Source organism: Argiope bruennichi, chromosome 10, assembly GCF_947563725.1.
Source record: "Argiope bruennichi chromosome 10, qqArgBrue1.1, whole genome shotgun sequence".
In the NCBI taxonomy this organism is placed as follows: domain Eukaryota; kingdom Metazoa; phylum Arthropoda; class Arachnida; order Araneae; family Araneidae; genus Argiope; species Argiope bruennichi.
In genome coordinates, this window is record NC_079160.1 from 10,989,214 (window position 1) to 11,014,589 (window position 25,376).

Sequence of the window (25,376 nt, forward strand, 5' to 3'; positions counted from 1 at the left end):
TAAAAATAGCGTATATATTTTCATTTATTATTTTTATTGCCCATCTCCACACCATTTAAGTCAACGAAAAATGTTGCATATTTTATTCGTATACAGCTAGTCGTAGCTAAAGTTTAAAAAAAATTCTGAAATTGTAGAAAGTTCAAACAGAAAATATAACTTCAGCCAAACTGGCATCACTGAATAAATAATTTTTAGCACAAAATTTTGGATTTGAACTTTATGGCTGCAATCACTGTTTAAAGATTAGTTGGTTTGATTTTTGACAACTTCTACAATTGATATAGAAATTTAGAAATAAAGTATTTATAAAAGGCTGATGAGAGGAAAAGTTTTTATTTTCTGCAAATACACTTTAGAAAAGAATTATGATCATTAAATGTTCGATCTTGACAATCTTCATGTTTTAGACTTCCCTATGTTCAGAAACAACATTTGTTGAAATGTCCATCCGCGTTCAATATTTAAACTGAAACTGTAGCTTTATATCCCATTTAAAAAAATTTCGAAGAAACGTCTACTTGTATGTATGTATATATGTTATAATATCTCTTAATTTAATTGAAATCCTGATTCACTTCCTCTTTTCTTTATCGTAAATAGGTCCATTTACTTTATTTTAAAATTTTCTCTTATTTCCTGATTTAAACCTCACTTTTTTTCTTTCAATTATTTCCAGAACCCACTCTAAAAAATGGCTGATTCTTTGGTTCTCAATCTCCGAGTGAAAGGATTAAAATATCCTTAACACATAAGACATAGCTTCAAAGATACCCAAGATTCCCTTTTCTAAATCAACACGTGTAAAGAAATCCCTAAAAGAATTTCTTAGTAGAATCACTAAGAGAAAAATTTCAAACACTTTGATCATGTGTTTTGGTGCGAACAGTCGGGTTCCATTTTTCGTCCCTATAAAAAATGTTTGCCTTTCCGTAGAAAAATTAATTCAAGTTTCATCCCAATTTACCTACATTTGGGCCACGCACCTGGAAAATTATATTATATATGCATATGATAACTGAAAAATTCAACCTATATAAATGAAATTTTCTTAACGTTTCATCGTCGAAATAAAATATCTGTATCTGGAGTAGGGCCAAAGCTGAAGAATGGTTGAATATCTCTCGCTATGTGCGTTGGCCTCTAAGTGTACGCTATAACTCAAAATCTCTCAAAATGAAACAACAGGCTAAATTACTGAATTCTAATATATAATCTTAATATTAAAAATGTATATCAGGATCTCATATTAACCAAATCTATCAAAAGGTTTGTTTTCACTCAAACGTGCGTAAATGAAAGGAATTCATAAGCTTGGTAAAAAATATGCATTAAATATTATATGTGGCTTTCTCCCAGATTGTTGATCAATTTTAAATTAAATCACCCGATTTCAGAACAAATCTGCCAAAGAGGAATCATGCAAGTCAAAACTCCTTACATTTCTCTACATTACGAAGCTAAATACAAAAGTGTGATATTTCGAAGTAAACAAGAAAATCGATGCGGGGCATTCCGAAATTTTATAACAAACTTCATTAACACTGTAACAGCCTCACGTCCAATAAAATATCCCCAGGAGTCGGAAATATTTTTGAAGAATTCATTTTAAAACTCTTTATGCAAATAATTCTACATGCACGAACATACATATGAAACAAACCAGCGGCAGTGGTATTCTCAAAACAATCTCGCCTATTCTCTCATTAAAGTGTGTTACAGACGTTTTTCTTCCAATCTACTGAAACCAAAATTTAACACAGAACTATCAACTGATAGATTGAAGTTTGCGTTATCGCCTTTACATATTTTTGAAAAGAGAAGACAGACGGTCAAGTTTTAGTTAGATTTGGTAGGTGTCAAACCAGAGATGTTAAATCTATGTGCCGAATTTTACCCGTCAAGTTGTTTCCATTTTGTAGTTATCATTTGAACTTATATTTGAACAGCTAGATAAACATATTTCCTCTAAATAGGTTTTGCTCAAAATTTGATAAAAGTCTACCAATTTGATGCAAAGACCATATACGAAATTTCCACTCAAAACATTTTTTTGTGTTTTGAGTTAGCTTTGTCAGAGACAGATAGATAGATAGACAGACAGCTAGACATTTTTTGACGTTTATAATACTTTCTCAATACTTCGTATATGCGAAAGTAAAAAACATCCCTCGCATGCTGTGCGAGCGACATTGATAACTGTTCTGGCTGTCTCACACAGGCTGTGCGAGTGGCCATTAACCTGTTAACCGGGTAATTGTATTCAGTTCGTTTTGCATTGAAATATTTCATCATGCCCAGTTAACAGGTTAAAGTGTTAAACCATAAATATGTCTTTTTTGTACGACACTCTTGTAACAATCCAAACTGAAGTCAGATTATAACGCGATTTCACTAGCAACAGAATACAGAAACGAAGACACCAGTACGGTAAAAAGACAAATACAAAATTTCCTCGAAAACGCCGAAAGCAAAAATCAACATCTTTCGTTCCTAACAGTCGCCGAGTGAAAAAAGATTTGTTCACCCTCCTGCCGGCGACAGGAGAAAGTGGAGCAGCACCCAGCACTTTATTTGTAAAATTTATCTCTTGGACCACTGACGCGCAAGAAAGGTTCGCGGTGATTAAACGGTTTTTCAGCCAGAGGATGACACATGCAGTGAAGCTCCTTAGTACCACTTGCCCGCTAGGGTTTAGATCTTTGAAGATCGCCGGTGTGTTTGTACTCGCGTGTCGAAAAGGAATATTTTGTAATTTATTCATTGCTACATTCTACGACCCATATTTTTTTCACTTGAAATCCATGAAAATTAATATTTAAAATGAATTTTACATACCTACTACTAATAAAATGAACCAGTGAGAATGCTCTCCTAAATATCTTCTCGCATGGTCTTTAATACAGGTGTCATTTCAGAGAATACCACGTATGGCTTTAGTGTACAACAGTCACTAAGTATTAATCTTTGCATGGAAATAACATTTTTACTGAATGTATCGTGTCATCTTTGGAGAGTTTTTTGGTGATTAATTCCTAGCATGCGGTTAATAATACCCAGAAATCGAATTGATGTTTTAGACTCTATTTTCCACAACGATTGAAACAAAAATTGGACAGTTTAAGTTATCTTTGTCACAGACAGACAGGTGTAATAAAAAAATCTTGTGTGTTTTTCGAACTCAGGGAGATCTAAAACGTGGAGATTTGTCTAAATCTTTTTTTTTCGACAACTATACTTTGTCTATTCTTCATAAACGAGAAAGTGGAAAAGAAAGCTTGTATGTCTTTTGGGGCTTCATAGAGAAGATTGCTGGGATAAAGCAACCAAATTTGACACAAGCATATTTTGAAGAATTTTAACATGCCCTTGGAGCATTTATTTTTCTTTTGAAATTTTTATTAATTAAGGCTAATACACTTAAGTTTGCTGCCACTCACGCCATTTGCTTTATGCCTGATTCAAACGTTATATTTTGTTAGATGACTTTTTCTCTATTTGTGTTTTAAAAAATATCAAAAAATAAATTAGCTATTTAGATATCAGATCCAAATCACAAGTTAATCATTAAAGCGAAAGTGTTAAAAATTAAAGTGAAATTCAATGTTTTTTCCCACAACTTTCAAAAATATTATTATGCAAAAAAGATTTTATATCATTTCAAATTTCAAAAACTATTCACCTTTATGTCACGTCATAACCATTTTGTATAGTATCGTAAAATTTCTTTTCTGATTTTGACAATTTTTAAAAATTATTTTTAAGCACTATTTTGATACCCTATTTTTCATTGTTACGAGGAAATGAAAGCTACTTTTATAATTTGTACAAATATTTAATCGCGTGCTTTAAATCCGTAGTCAGAAACTAAGAAATAATTGCTATATATTCATTTTATTTTTGTCATGTACATATGATATTCCTTTTTGTAGGGATAGCTATTAAAGATTTTGTGAATTATGTAAGCAATGTCCATTAAGTTATTAATTTACGTCCTAAAATAAATAGAGCATACTGAATAATTATAACGGCAATAATTTAATTCTTTTAACAAAATTCTGTATGTACTCACTTAACACATATCAATTGCACCTCATTCATTTCACAATGGAACCCATTCATAATTTTGCACGAGGAATAAGCAGATGAAGTTACAACACAGCGTAAGGCAATGTGTATTTAATAAAATAACGAAGACAGTTACAGTTTTAAAGCTACTGTAAAATCATCTATCTTCACTCTCATAAAGAAATTAGTGTACACGAGGAATAAATAGAGTAGATGCAAAGATAACAAAATAAATTGATATAAATATCCAACACAATTTAATGTTTAAAAATATCTTGTTAACTCTAGATATCAACATATATAGAAGATATTTAATTGAAATTAAACACATTCCATATTTTAGGAGAGAAAGTGGAATGTCAAAGGCGGTTAGGTAGTCATAAATTTAGAACAAAGATCCATTTTATGATAGATTCGGAATTTGAATAATAATCTTTCGAAAGATGGTGTGCTTGTGTGTAAAATTTTTCAGTAAGGTGTTACAGATGCTATACTATTAATATTTTTCCTCTTCGAAAAAACTGGATAATCAAATCCGTCATATGTCACCTTCCCTCTTATATAACCAATCTCTTTTTTAAAATACTTCTCAGATCATTTTAATATGCTGATTCTATTTGCGATTATTCACATATAACAGAAATAAAAGACAGTTCTTTTAATAAAACATAAATTTTTTCAATGTTTTCCGCCATGCTTCCCGTTTTAGAGACATGTGTTGAATATATAGATAGACAGAGAAAGAGAGAGAGAGAGAGAGATTGCCAAATAAAAATGTTATAAAAAAACAAAAGCTTCATATCATATTTTATAATGAAAACTGCATCAGATTGAGTGTCTTTCTGTACACTTATTTATGCGTTTATGATCACCATAAAGGGAAAATGCAACATTATTAAATTTTTGTACATATTTTCTTACCAACATTTCAGAGCATTGTCAAATTTTACAATACTTTCACAATGTGAAAATCTATTGTTCCAGGCATTTTTTTTCTACGCGATGAAGCGAAAAATAAAAATAAAAAACTCGAGATATCGTGGTAGTATACAAGAAGTATGACCCCCCCCCCAAGAGATGTAATAAAATAAAAACATTTCGTTTATGAGAAAAAAGATTATAAAATGAACTGAATACCATTCGCATTTTCACTTTATGTGTCTCCACAATTCAGTTTATGAAGATTGTGATTCGATGCGCCGTTTAAAATTTATTTCTGAGAAAAATAAATTTAAATGCAAATAAAATGTAACACTATATATTCAATTAACACTACACTAATTATTCAACACTATTGAATTATTACACTATTATAACACTAATAATTCAATAAATTGTTGTTAAAAATCAAAACACAGCGGGACTTTTCTGCTTTCTCTTATAATAAATAAACAAAGAGAAAGTATAGTAATCGTCAAAAAATTTGAATTCGAGATTTTGACGAATCTTCACGCTTTAGCGATTTAGAAAAGCATATATTTGTTATTATGTCTATGTGTGACGGAAATAACTCAAAAAACGCTTTGAACTAGTTTGATGAAATTTGATATTAGTTTTTACGTGAAATTGGTATGTTTCTTTCAAATTTTAAACAAAATCAGCACAGAGGTAATCTGTCTGCCGTCTATGCGAGTGCCAACGAATGCGATAGCAACTAAAAGCAAAAAAAATCGATAAGTAGATCAAATTTGATATATAAGTTTAGCATCTGTAATATACATGTGGTTATCAAAATAATGGAAACACCTGTGAATAAAAGTGATATTTTTGAATGCGCTTCGTAAGCATTAAAATATAATAATAGCCACCGGTTTTTTTATGAATAGCAATGTATACATTCTGGTAGTAAGCTTTAGCCTTATTAAAATTCTGTAATTCTTGGATTTTTTTTCAAAACTGCAAAATGTCAGAACTCTCAGATTTTCAAAGAGGCCAAATAGTAAGAGCCCTTCTAGCTGGTGCAAGTGTGACCGAAAAATACCAACTTTTAGGCATATCTAGAGATTTGGCGTCTAAAGTCATGACACCATATACACAGTGCAGCAAGACAAGCTAAGCAAAGGAAAATAGTGGGTGGACAGAGAAGCGCAGTGAAAGAGACCGACGGGTATTGAAGCGGATTGTAATGTCTAAAAAGCGGCCAACTGCAGTAAAAGTGACCACAGAACTCAATTCCCAACTGGATTCTTCAGTGTCAGTGATTACAGTTAGAAGGCACCTTAATAAAAAGAACATTTAAGGCAGAGCAGCAATTCCCAAGCCACTTGTCACAGATGTTAATGGTAAACGTCGTCTACTCGTCGTGGTGTCACACTCACAAAACCTGGTCGATTGATAAGTGGAAGAAAGTAATAACAAATCGTGTTTCACACTTTTCCCTACAACAGGAAGGGTGCACGTTTGGAGGACACCTGCACAAGCGTATGATCGTGATTGTCTCCTTCCAACTGTCAAGCATGGAGGCGGATCTGTCATGATATGGGCAGCCATGTCGTGGTTTTCTACTGCACCAATCGTAACCCTGAAAGGAAGAATCACTGGGAAGAAGTACAGAGAAATTTTAGCTGACTATGTCCATTCTATGAGGCAAACATTGTTTCCTGCAGGAGATGAAATTTTTCAGGATGATAATGCACCTATCTATGCAGCGAGATTTGTCCAATCATGGTTTGATGAACACGAGGGTGAAGTTAAATATCTATCTTGACCCGCACAATAGTATCCTCCGACCTCAATATAATTGAACCGTTATGGTCTATTTTAGAGCGTTCATTACGGAATCGATATCCTCCCCCGGCATCACTCCCAGACCTTTCACAATATCTCCAAGAAGAATGCTACAATATTCCTCTAAACACTATTCAACACTTGTATGTATCGATTCCTAGGCGAATACAAGCTGTATTACATACCAAAAGCAGTCCTACACCATACTAATAAAGGATTCTTAATTGACCTAAGGGGTTTCCCTTATTTTGATAACCACCTGTAGACTCGCGTTAAATTTGAAGCCAAATCCGTGAAGAGGAGATTATCTCTCCGTGTGTATGTTTGCGCTAGCATATAAATGAACCAATTTAAAATCGTAATCACTTATATAAATGAAATTTGATTCACAATTTTAGAATCTAAAGTGCATATACATATAAAAGCTTATACTAAATGTTTCAAAGGGTGACAACCTATCGGCCTGTATTTTCTCATAAATGCAAAAGCGATAAATCAAAGACGCAGTGACTTAAATAACAAATATTTTGAATGATCTTGTGATTACAATAGTAATTCTGTGTCAAATTTTCGTTTCTATCCGTCGATATAAAGGAGTTGAAATTATATATTGGATTTTTGATACTTGTGTATTAACTGCATGTCAGCGAATCAAAATAAATTCCCAATGAAAGTACACTAGATTCACGCCGAAGATGGATCTTTCGTATCTATTGTTCGCCATTAAGATACAATTCATACGTAAATAATTGTTTTCTTCACTGCGGATAAATCATTCAATAAAAAACGGAGCACTCACGGAATTCGTGACCTTACCCAAGGGGCTCAATTTTATGCAGGGGGTGGAGGCATATAATGGCTTTATTAGAGTGTTTACGAAAATTTTTTATAGAGAGACCACTCTAGCTGGTTTTAAACAATAGTTTCTCAATAATTCAAATGGTTGTTTAGATGGGTTTATTCAAAAGGGTGAGTTGTGAGCTAGAAGAGTAAACATTAGGGTGGAACGAAAAAATCAACTTTTGATTTTTAATTTGTAATAGCGAAGAAAAATTGTCTTTTGATGTAGATAAGGTAAACTGAAAATAAGAAAAATAATGGAGTACGTTTTGAGGTGCCACAAAAACGTTACAGTTTCATAAAGTAGAAATTTCTGCTATATATTAAACTTTTTTAAAGAAATATTCAACTGTTGATTTTTAATTCGTAATGGCGTCAAAAATTTGCCTTTTGGTGTAGATAAGATAAATTAAAAATATGAAAAATATTGGAGTATATCTTGAAATGCCGAAAGGATGTTAAAGTTTTATAAAAACAAACCTTTTGGAATATTTTCAAAAATGTTTGCATGTCTCGATTATGAAATAAAAAGTTTTAAATGGTTATTATAATATGAATAGAAATATAAAAACAGTCTTATTATTGCATTGGTATGGCATCCAGGACACTGAGTCATCACCGGAGCAGATGTTATTGAAGGGAGGCGGAGATTTGCCCGCATGTGGTGAAAAGTTCAGAGTTGGTGTCAGGTCAGCAACTTTGCTGAGTTCAATTCAGTTGGCATCTCCGCTTCGTCTATTGTGTAACTGAGTATCGTAAGTGATGTGTTAGTTTGTGTGCTTGTGTACTTTGTTGTGAATAGAAACGGTTCAGACTAAATTAGTGAAGACAAGGCAAATGTCAGAATGTCCTATTTTTGGGAAATTTGGTGATTTGCTTGAAGTTGAACTGCCTACTTACAAATCTGTTATGAAGTGCTACTATTATATCAGACATAACCTCAAAATTACTTCAGAGAAGTATCCTTCTGTAAGTGAAATATGTAACACTTTGAGACAGTCTCCAGAAAACATGTTTAACAAGGAGTGGGTGGGTGGGTGGGGGGTCAGTTACGTCATTTTCAAGCCATGAGATCATGTCGATATAAGCCTTTGCATCAAAGTTTATTTTTGGAGCTTTAAAATTCTTGACTCCGCTTCTACTTTCTGTTTTTACTTTTAAAACACGTCTTAAATCAAGTTCTCGTTGAATTTATTACTTATCATGGACAAAAGGATATTTTCCGGAGCAACAAAGTACCCATTTCTTTGAATAATCAGTTATATAACGTTCTTGAGATCATCCTAGAGATATCTTGAATATGACATAAAGTTAAGCAGATGTTTGGATCCATAAGTATATGAAGATTTTTAACTTAATATTAAACCAGATAAACACATACACTTTCACAATGCACTCAGCCAAAGTCTTAAGATGTATTTGAAAGATCTGGTTGGTTTGCCTCGTTTTGTTAAGAACACTGTTGATCTTCAGCGTTGTCATTGTCGCCAGTAACCGTTTCTGAAACACTAGTATTTTTGTCCGTTCTTGATTAAACTTAACTAATTTTTTTTTTGTAGTTAGTAACTTTTTCTTGCTTCTTTCTTCCTCAAAGCACTTGTGGTAGCTAACTAGGTATCAATATTACCTATAACTATTTAGGTAATATTGATATTATATTTAACTGGTAATATTATATTTATATTCAAGGCATCTGAAGCTGAGCCGAATATATTAGTGGATCCGGTTATCGAATTTCCCCGGTTTCCTTGCCATACGCTAGCAGTGGAAAGAGCTGTAAAACTGAAGACCGAATCAGTTCAAAATGTCTTGGTTTCTTCGCAAGAGAAGGATACATAAGAACAAAAATGGATTCAAGTTTGAATATGCCGAAATTTCATACAATAAACTGTTAAATGTGGCAATGAAATAGAAATAAATATTTCGCAGTTGTAACATTTGCAGTCATTAAGGATACAGAAGTAAGAAGCACAAAATTTGGCATTAAAAATATTTTATTCCTATTTATGTATTTTGTAATTAATAATTTTTTTTAGTTGTAATGCTTATATATACATTTGAAACAACCCTTTGTAACATTATATTTACGAACATTCATATAAAAAATATTTTCGCAAAGTTTATAATTTTTCATATATTAAGGCCATTTTTGTTCCACCCTAGTAAATGTGTTCACTGCACGCATATCTCAATGACTTTGTCCTGGCGTAAAGAATATGCTAACGCTCTGAATTTGCAATATTTATTATGTATAATGGACATTTCTGTTTAATTTTGCATATTTTGCAACATTTTATATACCATAAACAAATATTTTGAATTTCAATGGGTTTTTTTTTTATGAAAATTTACACATTTGGATACTTTATTCATTCGTTCAGTCATCTGATCTGTCGAATATTGCAGTCTGCACTTCTTATATTTCTCGAAATTACAACAGCTTCACATCAGAAACTGTAGTCCATTGTTCGAAAATAGCTACGCCCGGAAGTACTATCACTGAAGTCTCAGACATCTTCCGGAAAGAGCTCTTCCTTTCAATTTTTCTGGAGGGTCAAGTTTATACGATGTGAAATTCCGTTGTTTCGGCCTAGAACTTAATCCGTGAGAAAATAGTTGGACGACCCTAAAAATTTGAATAGCTGTATATATCGCGAATTAAAAAAAAATATTTATTTTCATTTAATCCTTCAAATATTCTCATATGCGGAGTATAAAGAAAATATTCTTATGTTCAAGCAATTCCAATTCGAAATTTTTGACGAATATCTTGGTTTTAGACATCTCTGAGTTCGAAAAAAATATTCTTGGAAAAATTTTGTTTATCTGTGACAAAGATAATCTAAACATGCTTTGGGCTAGACAGATGAAATTTAGTATACGGTCTTTACACCAATTTTTTTTCATTTCTATCAAATTTTGGAGAGAATTCATTTAAAGGAAGTCTTTTCTGACTATTCGAATATAAGTTAATATCATAAATACAAGACGAATTGATAAAATTCTACAGACTGATTTAACAATTGTAGGACAGACGCTTATCAAATTTTGAGGGAAATTTAACAAGAGGTTGGCCGTCTATACTGCTAAAAACATATCAAATTAGTATCGTACTGCCAAAAACATATCAAATTCGACTTAACATATCAAATTCGGTGTGTGATTTTGTCATTACAATTGTAGTTCTATATCAAATTTTGATTTCTGTGACAAATTTTAATTTCTCAATTTATATTGAGTTTCGCATTTTTAACGCGATAACTCAATCCGTTGGGAAAAACCCGTCTAATACATAGTTTGTTTTTTGGGTACTTTTACAGTACCACAAACCACGGATTAATCGGCAAAGATTCTCCAAGGACCACACGATAAATTCAGTAAAAATCCTCAACACATTCCAAAAGATTAATATTTCGTAGCTATTGTATGCCAGTGCCATGCAAGGAGCGTCCTCTAGGACAGCACCTTTGTTTGAGAATGTGTAAGATAGTTTTGCTTAGACCTCTGCAGCTGATTTTAACACAAAAAGAGGTGAGAAAAGAATCAAGAGTATCTCTATTGAATATCAGAAAACAGAAACTGAAATTATATGTTTACAGTGATAATGGTCTGTCATTTTAAGCCTGTAAATTTTTGTTTGTAAAATCAAATATATGAAATTTATATGCCAACTCACGATTTTTGAAACCAGTATTCAAGCAAATTGCATAAATCAAGTAATAAAGTAAATTGCATTTCTCAAATACGTCTTACAGTGAATTCAACACAATTTAAGGAATAGAAAATATAAGAAGAGTAAAATCTTATTTAAAAGAAAAATTAAACAATGAGATGTTCTTTTCCTCATTTCAAGCTCCATTAAACCGGATAAGTTGCACAGTATTTTATATCATGATGCGTATACAAGTAAAAAGCAAAAATATCAAGAACGATTTACAAATAAATACTTATCAGAGAAATTCTTTTACTATTCCCAAATATCTAATTATGATAATTTTTTAATTCTTCAGAAAACTATTTATTTTCTCTATTTTGTTAATTTATTGCCCTATAGTGAATAGCAGGTGAAATGCATAGATTTATTCGTAAGGAATATTATTGATTTTTCAATGAATAAAAATCTATATTCAATAAATTGATATCAGATATTTATATAAAAAAGGTAAGACAAAAGAGTGATCGGAATTTTAAGGATTTTATTGAATAAGGGCAAATTAGCAATTTAGATGATGTGAGGGAGTGGGGGGTCAGGCACAAGTGACTTGTAACAAGAAGGCACCAAATACATGATTTCCCAATTTTAGAAGAGAAAAAAAGGGGGTGTTGGGCATTCTCGCCCTATTTTTTGGCCTTCTAGATCCCCGCCTTCATTCATTTATTTCATTGCATTCATTAGTTTAAATCGCAAATATCTTCAAGTTGGAAAAGTTATTTTTGGTCATTCTGTGCCATTTTATTAGCAGAACTGCGTGCCGTACTTCATTTGCTCTTTATTAACTCTCAGCGCTTTTTCATTTTTGTTCCGAGATACACGCGTGTGGCAGAAGGACCGATAGACATTTTCTGCGTTGATTTCTGTGTAGAAATTTGAAAATCTTCATTTATAAGACACGCATTAATATCTCTGAATACCTAGTGTCACTATATTTAGCGTTATTGGATTGAAATACGTGAAAACTACTTGCATTTTAAAAAGCACTTCGATCAATCCATCACTATTATGATGATAATACGTATAACATTTTAGTATTTGCTAAACTGAGTATTTTTAGTAAACATCAAGCATTATTTTATTTAATATTTCGTGATTAAAACATATTTTACTTTATTTACTTCCACGCTTCTATCTTACATTCCTTTCACTACTATTACGAAATTGTTAATTCTATCACCCTCTATCCATGATCGTTCTTTTTTTAACACCTTAAATATTATTACTTATAATAATTTTCCAGGTGTTTTTTTTTACTGTTTGCTTTCGTACGACTCAAATATAAAGCCTGAAAATTTTATACATCCCGCTTCAGACAATTCTGTTGAAGCCAAAGGTAAAGTTTGAAAAACATTCGGTGGAGATGGCTTTGAAGAGAATAATATAACAAGCCTGTCAAAACATTCCTGGCTCAGTTACATCCAAGCGGGGGCTAAGCTCCATTGTTACTATGAACTATAAACAGAGAGTTAAAACTCTAAAAATGGAACTCTGAATTTCCGAATGAATTTTTTAGAGAGTAGAAATGTCATTTCATGTTTTTATATATCTCGCTTAAGATTTCAGCTGCGTTAAAAGATATACTTCAGAAATACTTACAGTAAGTCGTTTTTGACAGTCCAGCCAACATTTAAAGCATCAAGCAACTTATTTTTATTGAAGCATAACGAATTTACTTAACTTCCTAATTGGATGGCACATTCCATTTGGGACATTTATTACTGCTTTAATTTCTATAATAATATGAGATATTGAAGTGTTTTAATTGATTTTTACATTTTAATTATTCAATCGTTCAGCTTTATTTAAATTTTAAATTAAAAATTCAGTAATTCGATGCGCGAGGCAGATTCGTTACTGTCTAAGAAGAGGTTAAAAAGCTCGCCGCATCTTACTTAACCCACAGATATGGTCTTCCCTCGACTCTCTGGTATGAAATCAAAATAGACTCGTTTTCTCGTTTTTCTTCGTCATATGGAGAAAACAACCGAATATGCAATTTCTGTCTCTTTCCATTAGATGACTGGATTCAAAATTTGAGGCTTAGGTGTCATTGCGTTCGCATACAAAGGGTAGATAGAAAAACTGTTAACCTCGTAACAGATTTAATTAAAAATTTGATATAAAATTCAATGACATTTGAAATAAAATTCAAGCTCTAAAACCATGTGATAAATTTCATTTATAAAGCTTTTTGAGATTTTGAGTTAGAGCTTTCTCAGTATAGACAGAATTTCAAAAATAGATTTTGCCGGCGCAAAGAGCTCTAAATCGAGGAAATTCATCAAAATATCGAAGTGTATTGTTTGAATGATTCCGATTCTTTTTGTATACGAGAGACGTCTCATTGTTGAACTTCCGATGATCTATAAAAAAAGACAATTGTAGAAAACAAAAAAAAATTATTATTAAGAGTTATATTTAATCATTGTTACTTTTCGACTTAATCGACGTGACATTCAGAAATTTTCTTAAAAGGATGTGTTCAGCGCTTTTATGAAGTGACGTCACCTTCAGATGGCGCTACTGATTTATCGTTTGGTTTCTTACTTTTAATTAATTAAGAACTTCAAATGGCATTATTAATTTCTCGTTTGGCGTTTTTTATTTTTAATTAATTAATATGAAACCCCAAAGTATCGCGAGAATTTCGTTCGGTATTTTCGATTATTTTTTTAATGTTTTAATTATCACACTTCAACTTATTCAACTTATATATATATATTTTTTAATTTTATATTATTCAACTTATATAAATGCTTTATAACCGCATTTTTACAATTTTAACCACACTCTCATGAATTGTAACTGTTTTCTCAATGAATGTGTAAATATGTTGTAAATATTAAAATATAATTTTAAAATCAAGCCGCATTGCATTTATTCATTTTACCAAATATACAACAGCTTCCATAATATTCTAGTAATAGCAAACTTTTGATCATATTACTTGATAGACTTATTTTGTTATTTTCAACAACCGAAACGTAAAATAATTAGTACGGTGGATGAATTTCCCGATTCCTACATCGAGAAACGTACTTCCAGAAAAGATCCCTGAGCATCTGAGGGTAGAAATCTGATTTCTAGCTCATATGAAGATGACTCATACACTTTCTTGCACAACCCCTTTTTACAGGGGAGCTCTTTCACACACCTCATAGATAGAACACAGGGTGAGAAACAACTATGCCCGAACTAGGACTGGACCCTGGGAAGCCCAGATCACGGGGAAGACGCGCTACTCGTAGGCCAGGAAGCCTGCTCGAGGAATGTTGTCTCACGTAACAAGAAAAAGCTGTTAATATTTCTCTGAAGATCTTGATTAGTATGAAATTATTGTTTCGGCATCCTAAAAAGCTCTTCAATTCAGAAAAAAAATATGAAAATCACTCGGCTCTAAGCCGCCTTCTTCATGAACAAGGATAAGGGTGAAAAATTATTGCAAAACATAGAATATTGTTCAACCATTGGATCGAGGCATTCAAAGAAACGATGGATGTTGGAATCTTAACTGAGAGACAATTATGTAAAAACTGGGATTTTGAATGAGGAATGTTTAGGCATTCCTTTTCCGTATTTCTTTCTCCTCCCCACACCACACCCCCAAAAAAGAAAAAGAAATGCCTAATGTGGAGATTCACATGGACATTAGAGTACATCTCACATCACTGTTGGCAACGTTTTTCGAAGAGGGATTCGGGAACCTCATCCGCAGTTATCACAAATGTCTTCATGGCAATTATATCTTGAAGTAACCATTGGGAGTTGTCTCCTCCAAACTTTCTAGCATACTCTCTAATAAAGGTGTTATCCCACAGAACACCTTGCGTGGCATTGACGTACAATAGTTACGAAATATGAACCTTTGATGCGGATTTAGCATTTTTACTTCATCCGTCGTGCGATCCTTGGCTATTAATTCCTGGCATGAGATAAATAGTATCCGAAAATCGAATTTGTGTTTCAATCGGTTTTTCCCCAACCGATTGAAACAAAATTGAAACACAGAACTACAATTGTAATCACAAAATCTAATACAAAATTTGATATATTTAAGTCATTGCGTCTTTGAGTTATAGTGTTTACATGTTTTCGAAATGACAGACTGACAGACGGTCAATCCCTTGTTGGATTTGACTCAAAATTTGAAAGTTATCCAGACTTTAGATGTTAATTTTGGGTGTCGAATTTTATCGTTTTGTAGTTATCGAATTAAATTATATTCGAACAGCCGGACAGACAGGCTTCTTCTGAGCGGACTTTCTTCAAAATGTGACAGAAATCTACAAATTTTGTATCAATACTCTATACCAACTTTCATCCGTCTAGCTCAAAGCGTTTTTGTAACAGATCTTTGTAACAGACAAATTCTACTTTCCAACTCATTGAGGTCTAAAACGTGGAGATTTTTCAAAATCTCGACGACTTTTTTAATGATTACTACACTTTTTCTGTACTACATATACAAGAAAGTAAAAGAGATTAAACATAACTTATACTTTTATAACAAATTCATTTTGCTTTTCTTTATGATTCCATCAGAGTTAGAAGAAAAAACGACCTTCGTACTTCATAAACGAAAGATAGAAATATGTTAAATACAAATGCATGATAGATGTCATTAGTAATGTAAATCATTTTTTTTTTAAATTTTACATGTAAATACGACAACAATTTAATTACCTTAGAATTCCGACACCTTTTTAAGATTAAAAGAAGAAAATGATTTTCTTATATCAAGTCATCCTTTTCTAACAATATGAAATACAAGAATTCTGTGCAAAGAACCGATGAAAATGTCGAGCATTCCCAATTTATCGTAGACTTTTTCCTTCGAAAAATGAGCTGCCATTATTCAAGTGAATAGGTAGGGGAAAGATATTACTGAATTCATGTGAATTTTAATATAATGCGTCTTTGGTAGAAGTTCTTCTAAAACCATGACTAACTTTTTGCAATCATGGTCATAATTTCTTTAAAAACAATTAACTATTGTCATCACGGATTATTTAGAATTTTAAGATTTAGTGTAAAAGGCCTTACTGAAAATAACGAGAACATTTTCAGATCAGATAATTAAATTCTCTGCGAATTTGTTATAACTCTTTTCTCAACTAAGATCAAAGAATTCTACACCCAAAAAATTTAGAAAACATTTTGTTTCACTTCGTTAAATTATTTTTCAATTCAAAAATTAGCGATGATGATTGTTGACGGAGTTCCTGTTTCTGAACGACTTTCTTTCTCGCATGCGAATTATAGAAAGCTCTGCTGTCGTTAAAAGATGAAATGACGAAAAATTCGATAAGTTCCATCATTTAGACATTCGTGAGATCAGAAAAAATATCTATGAAACTATGAATTCACATCTGCGTTTTGATCTATTATAAAAAAATAACTAATATTGCAAAAGGTGTCAGTTAGATTAATGATTATTATGAGAACAGGGATAAAACGGTTAAATGAATCAAATTCTAAATAAAGTACCTCTAACATTTTTATGAAATTTTTTTTGAATTAATATCTATCTTTTGGGTTGTCTTAAAAAAATAATAAATCCATATAACATTTAAATGGATGAATTTTAGTAAATAACGTCAAAAATATCCATCTAAGTCCAATTTTGAATAGAATCATCGACCAGGAAGCTATCTCACTTTTTATATGTAAGCATTAAAAATAACAAATAACATAACTCTATAACTTCTAGATGGATGAATTACAGTAAGTAATATCAAAAATAACTATCTAAGTCAACTTTCGAATAAAACCTTCGACCAGGAAGCTGTCTCACCTTTTATATGTAAGCATTATAAAGCAAACATACAAAAAAAGTTGTAAGAATGAATTTCAGTGTGTGATCTTTAAGCATAAATTGAATAGCTGTATCAGATATAAAATGTAACCTGTCAGAGCGAAAAAGCTGTCTTTACTCCATGGTGATCCCAGACTTAAATTGTCACACTGTGGAAGTATATAGAAAAATCAAGAAATACTTCGATAACATCCAAATTGTAAAAGTATACCATTCAGTATAAACTTAAAATTTATAACTAACGTTAGTAGACCAAATAATAATGAACAAAAATTGAGTCCTTTCTCAATAACTTTAGAGCACAAAACTGCACAAGCTATATTTTTTCAGTATTTTAAAATTCAAAAAACTAGCCTTTCAGTTCTACTAATTTTACTTCCCTAACATTTTTTCTCTAATTTAAATTTTTAAAAAATTAATATATTTTACAGCAACAGTTTTCATTGATTTAGTTACATTTATATTCATGTACTACGCCGCCAAGTTACACTTTACATACGCATTTTATTGTTGCTTTGTAACTTAACACGTTCTTTGCCATCAATCATGACTGTGAATCGAACCACTGTCTAATAAGATGCTTTACTGTTGGTTAACTGTAGTAGAGAAGAGAATATCTGATTAGATAATAGGTGTGAATCACTGGCGATTCACAAGGTGAACAAACGGATACAACAAGAAAATATAAATTAACGATACTGCTCTACTCGAATTCTGCACTGAATGTGAACTCTGGCTGTCAGTCAAATAAAGGTGAAACGGCACTCAACGTGTTGAGAATAAATTTTAAAAGTAAAACGAAAGCAAACGAATCCAGCCTGAAACGTTATCGTTCTACGATGTTTCAAAGAAAAAGTTGAAATCTCCTTTAACTTTTTAAATTTTTTTAAAAATCTTTTATAGTTTTTTTAGGAAAATCATTAAAATTATACAAAATATCAAAATATCTCAAATGAAAGTTTAGGATTTTAATTTTATTAAACCGACGGACCGACATACGGTCAACCCCTAGTTGAATTTGGCTCAACATTTGATAAGTGTCTACATTATAGATGTTCAATCAGTGAATCGAATTTTATCCATCAAGCTATCTTCATTTTGTAGCTACCGTGTCAACTTATATTCGAGCGGCCGGACAGGTAGACGTGCTCTTAATAGACTTTTCTCGAAATTGGATAGAAATTTGCAAATTTGATGTAAAAATCATATAACAAATTTCATCTCAAAGTGTTTTTGATTTATCTTTGTCTCAGACAGGCAGACATTTTTGAATAAATTTTTGATAAATTTAATCTATTATATCGACAACAAGACATTTTCAAAAAATTTGTTTTTCAGTTTGAAGGAGATCTAAAGCATCGAGATTAGTAAAAATCTCGAATCCAAATTTTTGGACGGTTACACTTTCTCTATACTTTGTATTCAAGAAAGCGATGCATTTCAAAAAAATATCAAATTTGAATTTAAATAAATACGATTTTTTTATATCTATTTGTAAAGAGATAATCAAATTGAGTTCTCTCTTTATATCAAATGTATCGCTAGGCCTATCTGTATTGAATTCATATTATTTGAATAAAACAATGTTCTTAAAGAATTATGGAAAGAATTTCTTTCTATTATACAAAACTTTCATTTTTTGAGCCAAATGGTTTTGAATAGCTTTTAGATTTAGACTTCTTTCCTATTCTTTAATATTTGAAAGCAGGAACTGTTGAGAAAATCACCTTGGCATAAAATGAATTATTTATATTATCTGAAAGAATTTCAAAAATTTGAATTTATTTATTTTAATTGAATAATTTATTGATATTATTCATTCACTGATAACTGATTTGGATCATGAATTAAAGCTTTATTTTCCAGTTTTATTTTGTATAATCGTGTTACTGTTATAAATTTTTTCGAAAGAAGGAAAAAAAAATCATGAAAAAAAAATTTTTTGGCCAAAAAGTGATCACGGGAAAAAAATTTCAAAAATTTATAACGAAAAAATTAAAATTTTGTCTTCGGGCAGTTGGTAAACACTACTTCAGTTCAAAAATGGTATTAATCATGATATCTTTCATATTACTTAAACATGATCAAAAAGCATCACTAGTAAAAATAAAAAGCAATATTTCAACATTATATTATTAGATCTAAGAAATGTAAAATTGTATAGCATATATATATAAATATGTATAAAATTGCATTTATTAGTTGATGACATTTTTACGGACCATTTTCCTTACAGATTTAATCTATGATCTGAAGAAGCCAAAAATTTAAAATTGCTCATTAAATAACTATACTAACCATAAAAAATATAAATGATATAAATTGCTTACCTTAACTGATGAATTCATTTTCATTTTCTACTCTTTAGATTATCGAATGCTTCAATATTTTTCTAAAAATTCTGGGATAGAAGTTTAACCACAATTGTCGCTTCGAGAAAGATTTTCCATTTTAAAAGTTAAAACCGAATTCAAATTTCAGAAATAAGCGATAACAAGCGTTTCATAATTCAAAAGTATTTGGCAATGCTCAAAATATAGTCATGATCCGGAAAATCCCTAAAGGACTTTTAAATTCCATGTGGAACACTGTAGCGTTTTCTTTATTCAGTTTATATTTTGCTGCATGTCAATATGGCCACGAATTCTCAAATCATTCATGTAATACTTGAAGAATATTTCACTATCTAACAGAATTTTCTAAAATAGTTCGTACGATTCTGAATCTTTTTGAAAAAATATCACACTAGTTCTTGTTTTTCAGTGTTCGAAAAGTTTCTTAAACCGTTCATTACTTCCATTTATTTTCCCATTTCTTGAAATGGTGGTTATTACTTATTTCATTTCAAAATTGTTGTCAGATCCAAAGAAAGAACTACTAAAGTTTTCAAATTTAAGTTCTCTTTTTATTTCCGTCCTGTAGAAAGCAGAAATTTAACATTTGTGCTCCTGTTACAATACTATGAGGGGAAAAAATGCCAAAAATCATATAACGATTATAAATTTCTGCTCATAAAATTCCAGTGATTATCCAAAATATTTAACAGGAAATCTAATTACAGTCACGGCAGGCGCACGTCTCTCAGATCGTTTAGAGCAGCATTAAATCTCGTTGCGTTCTGTCACTTGTTAAAACAAACTCGTTTCCTGATTTATAGGTCAGAAAATAAAAACCCAGTTCATCTGCTTATCTCATTTCAAGTGTGCGTCTCTGCATGCAGATTCAAATTGTCAAAAGCAATTATAATCATAACTCAAAAATTTTTAACTCAAATGTCAGTCCATATGAAACATCATTTCAAAATTTTTTTTTAAAAAAAAAAGACACAGAAATAAGTAAATGTTTATGCGGTTCTCCAAACGAAAAAAAAATAAATAAATAAAGATAAAATATGATGAGGAGGAAATGTTAATGATACGAGTGTCAGTTTCACTATCAAATAGGTCACTTAAACGCTCATTAGAACAGCAGGGGTTGACGAGAGAGCTGCTGTTGCGGCTTCTGTTTCTTCGGGAAGTTCACAAACGATTTCGAACTTCGGTGCCGGCTCCTCGTGGCAGAAATGAGCAGACGATTTCGGATTTCTGGGCGCGCGCCGCTTTGGTTGAGCCGCAGCGGAGCGCCTCTAGTGGCGGTAATCGAATGGAAAAATTTCGAAAAGTTTTCTTCCAGTTATCGTTTAGTGGTCGAGAAAACGAAAAAAGGGGGGAGGGAGGGGGAAGAGAAGTGTTGATGGCAGCAGGTGGTTTTGGGACGTTTGAAAAATTCTGATTAGATTATGTATTTTTCCAGACATAGCGTTAAGAGTTTTGTCAAAAAGTTGCCGTAAGTTTGTTCCTGCGGAAAAGAGAGATAAATAGAATTTCATGCACTCCGCTCTTCCAAGATTCTGTGGTGTCATTTTTGGCATAAAATTTGGGAATCTGGAGCAGAATTTAGAGAAAATAAAAGTTTTAATGAAATGAACTTTGAAAACATTTAATTGAATTAGAACCTAGATTTTATGCAGTTATTCCTTTTAAACTTGTAGAAAGAATACTTCATTTAAAAAAAAATTACAAACAATTCATCAAAAGCAATTTTTTTTTAGACTTTGATGTTCTATTTCGAAATTGACCCGTCATTCTAAAACTGATTCGCATTCTTGATAAATATTAATGACCATGAGAAAGCATAAAATAATGACATATCTTAAGGTAATTCATAAAAATTAAATCCATCAGCAATTATAATTCTCAACTCTTAAAGCAATAAAAAAGTCTCTCAACTCGTATGTGAATCATTATTCTTTTAACAACTTTTTGAAACACAAAGCGCAAAAGAACAATTATTTCGAGATTTACCCGTTTAAATAGGAACCAGCGCTCTTTTTATAAGACAGTTCCATTTCACTGCCCTCTAGACCTTATGCATTCCGCTATTATTATTATTTTTAAGTTTCTTGCCTCCCTAGCTCTCAACATCAAGTGTCATGCTCACAAAGACTAAGGGGGAAAACCAAGCCCCACAGTCTCTTATATATTTGCATTCAAAAATATCGATCAAACAAAGTTTCTCTTTGTTACCATTACTCAAATTATTTTCCATCTGATTTTTATAATTGTATCCTCATCTACAATGTCACGATAATAAGTGGACACTGAATAAGTAGATACATTTTCATACATTTTATCTTTCTGCATATTATTGTTTCAAATCATTTTTCAAGGTTGAAAACTTTGTAAACGAAACCATCTCAATATCATTTCTTATATGCTTGTAAAATCTGTACATAGTTAAGTTTTTTTCTATTGTAAATATTTTGGTACTTAAATAAAATTCCCATAACGCCCACCAAATCTAGAATGGTCATGGATACGGGGGAATGAGACGGCGTTCTGTTCTGTTCTTTTTAGTTTACCTACCTCTCTAAACTCTGTGCTTTAATTTAAATTGGACGTTATTAATAAATTTAATTTTCTTTAATTAATTTCTTATGCTTGCATTTGCATACTTATTTTTCTAAGTTCTGCAATGAGAAAATCAAAATGTATATTGACGGTTGGTAATTTTTTTATATTTTAAATTACATTTTCGGTTTAAATCGTACATACTTTCCAAAACTTTTTATTTAGTTTTAACTTCCCATATTGGAAAAAAAAATTCAAAAGTATTAATAATTATTATCAAAATATTTTTCGTGTTACTTGTATCTAATTTAAAGAAGGTTTTTGTCTCGTCCAGAAAAATCTTTTATTTTTTGTTGATATCGTACGACAGCTGTTAAAAGACTAATCGATTACACACTATCTTGCAACACAATTTCGTACACGCATTATATACAGAAAAAACATTGTGGCCAAATTGTAATAGTTATTTAGTTTATTATAATTAAATCAGCGTAATTCATAATAAATTCAAGTTTATCCAAAAAATAAGAAAAAATATACCTAATAACATTGGTATCACTGTAAAAGTAATTATTTAAATATTAAACTGTTCTAAAAATAGTTATACAATAATATACTTCAAAAATATTAAAGAAAACGTTAGCTTTTCAATTAATTAAAATCTAATTAAAGTTTTGAAAGCTCCTTTTTTAGTGAGTAAAGTTTTTTACTGTAGGTAAATACGAGTCGGATTTAGTTACTCAAGGTAAGACTATTTGTCTAATTTAGCATCTTGAATAATTCTTGCATCAAGCAATTTATAGATATTATTTAGCTGATGTTCATCGCCATGCTTAAATACTCGGTTTTACCATTCTGTTGAAGGGACAGCTCAAAAATAATATATTATTTTAATCATGGCTCGAAATACAATGGAAATATCAACTTATTCGTCATGTATTACGGGTACAGGTAATTTTTAGTGAATTTTTTTATTCAATTTCGTGAATAACAGTTTTCTTATAATATCAGAAAATGTTGACGGGTTTTAAAAACTAAACATTATTTTTGGATAATTGGACGACACATTTTGAATATTTCTTGAACTTTTATTAAATTAACTCTTTTTGAATAATGGTATATAGGGTTTTTCTTCAGAACATAGCTAAATGTTTGTTTCTTGAATACATTTCAATATTTTATTTATTATTGAAATAGAGAAAAATTAAAATGATTATCTTTGTTGTAGTAGGTTATTTAGGGCTTTCCTTTTTTTTTTTTTTTTTCAAGGGAGTTTGGGAAGAAATTTTAATTTTGTCTTATCTTTCAACTACGTTTTTAAGAACGCTATGAAGATAATTTTAAAGGAAGATCATTTTAAAATTTAACTGAATAGGAATTATTGAAAAACAATTTACTTACAAAAAATTGTATTAAAAAAGTTTCGAGAAGTAAAAGATCTCGTATTTTTTATCAATTCATGTTGATTTAGTGCAACAGAATTTACTAAAAGCAAATATTAAATGGATAAGGTGTTATCTAATACTCACTACATATTCTTTCAGGTTTATCTGTGCTCTTGCAAGTATTGCTTGCAAGAGATAGAATGGATTTCAAAACATAATTACTACCGAGTATATCATATATACTACAAGAATAAAAATTAATTCCATTAAATCACTACTACTAAAAAAGGCCATAATCTATTCCCTACGAACAATTTCGTTATGAGGCATTTTCGTTTCTCTTACAAATCTATTAGTTTCCAGATTAATAATCGCAAAAATTACATTCTAACTTCCAAAAAGTACGTACTTCAGACCTCTTCCTTTGGAAGATTGGGACCAAATTTTGGTGTGATATACTATTTTCATGCAACAATAAACAAAATCATAAGTATCTAATTCGTTGCATTTTTTTAATTACCTTAGTGCGGGATCAACAACAGTCTTCGGCCGGCGTGGTTCGAACTCGCAACCCAAAGCCATACCAACCAGGCTATTCCCGCCTTGTTGCAATAGCTCTTGTTGACATGGCTTTGGGAAAATTACTGTGGGTATAACGATTTGCGCATGCTATCCTTTTTACAAGATAACTAGAGTAATTTTATTTGGATTTTAACTGGTTTAGAATATATTGTAAAAGATATATAAACCTCGGTTGAGTTCGTAGATTTGCCTTTTATCTCAAAGACGGTGAAAATGACAGGGGTTGAAATTTTCCCTTACTTATAATTTCCTTAATATTAAAAATAGAAGATAAATTAAATTAGTCTAATTAGCGCTTCCTTAAGACGAACGATTTTTGAATTGAAAGTTTTTTGACAGCAGCCATTACTAAAAATTACGGACTAAAAAGGGATTTTCAAACCTTAATTTTGTCTGTTTCCAATATCCATACTATATGTTGTCAGTTTTGAAGAAAATTCAATAAGCTACCACCATTTTTTCCCCCTGAGAACTCTCCCAATGTGCAAGAAATTTTCTACTGCAATTTCATTTCTCAATCTTTGTTTATCACTCCAGGGATACTGTTTGTAAGATAACAACCCATCTAAAAGGGCAAATATTCTAATTACACAGACAGACAGATAATCAAGCCATTGATGCCTTATGTCTCAAAATTTAAAGCTGTTGTACAATTTGCTACACACTAAAATTTAACTTTCTACTCTATTTCGTTATTATTGCAAAATTTCACTTTCACATTCCCCCAAACAAATAGTTTTACAAACAATTAACCCTTTGAGAGACTAAATCCAAAGTGGATATATATTTTCTATTCAAGAAATTAACCAATGTCTAACCCTATTTCAGGCTTCTAGCTTCATGAAATTACTGTTGTACGGTATAATATTGAAGATCACTTATTGAGTGGCATTCACCTGGATCATTCAGCTTTTGAATTATCATATGTATAGATAAATTAAAAGGAAGATATAATCTCAAAGGCGAATTTATTTAATTTATTGAGATTTTATGCATAAAAATGTATCCTCCTTCAAGGCACAATTTTTTAACGTTTTCCTTTCCTTCCTTTTCTTGAATTTGGAATACAAGAAAATAAGAATAACTGATAACAAATAAAAGACTGTTCATAGTTTTTTTCGATATTTTGCCTTTTGTGCCACCAGCACAATGTCAAAACAAACGTTTCCTTTTCTAAAAGTTTTGATGCATTCCGCATTGAGCAGTCATGAACAAAATGTTTTCCTTTTCATAATTGTACATATAGGAAAAAATTGAACGTCATTTATTTTTATTTCAAGGTTCCTATCAAAACTAAGAATGTTTTTGTTGAATATCATCCATATTTTCCTCTTTATTTTTGCACATTTATTTAG

At 31.1% G+C, this 25,376-nt stretch overlaps 1 protein-coding gene across 2 annotated transcripts in view; it reads right to left on the reverse strand.

The window, feature by feature from the left end:
* The window catches only part of LOC129989178 (parathyroid hormone/parathyroid hormone-related peptide receptor-like), a 334,785-nt gene extending 314,073 nt beyond the window's left edge, over positions 1 to 20,712 (reverse strand). For both annotated transcript variants that reach the window (XM_056097548.1, XM_056097547.1), the window contains exon 1: positions 19,496 to 20,712. In XM_056097548.1, the coding sequence (XP_055953523.1) occupies positions 19,496 to 19,519 (24 nt within the window). In that variant the 5' untranslated portion in view covers positions 19,520 to 20,712. The remainder of the gene's footprint in view (positions 1 to 19,495) is intronic.
* Positions 20,713 to 25,376: the final 4,664 nt, after the last annotated feature.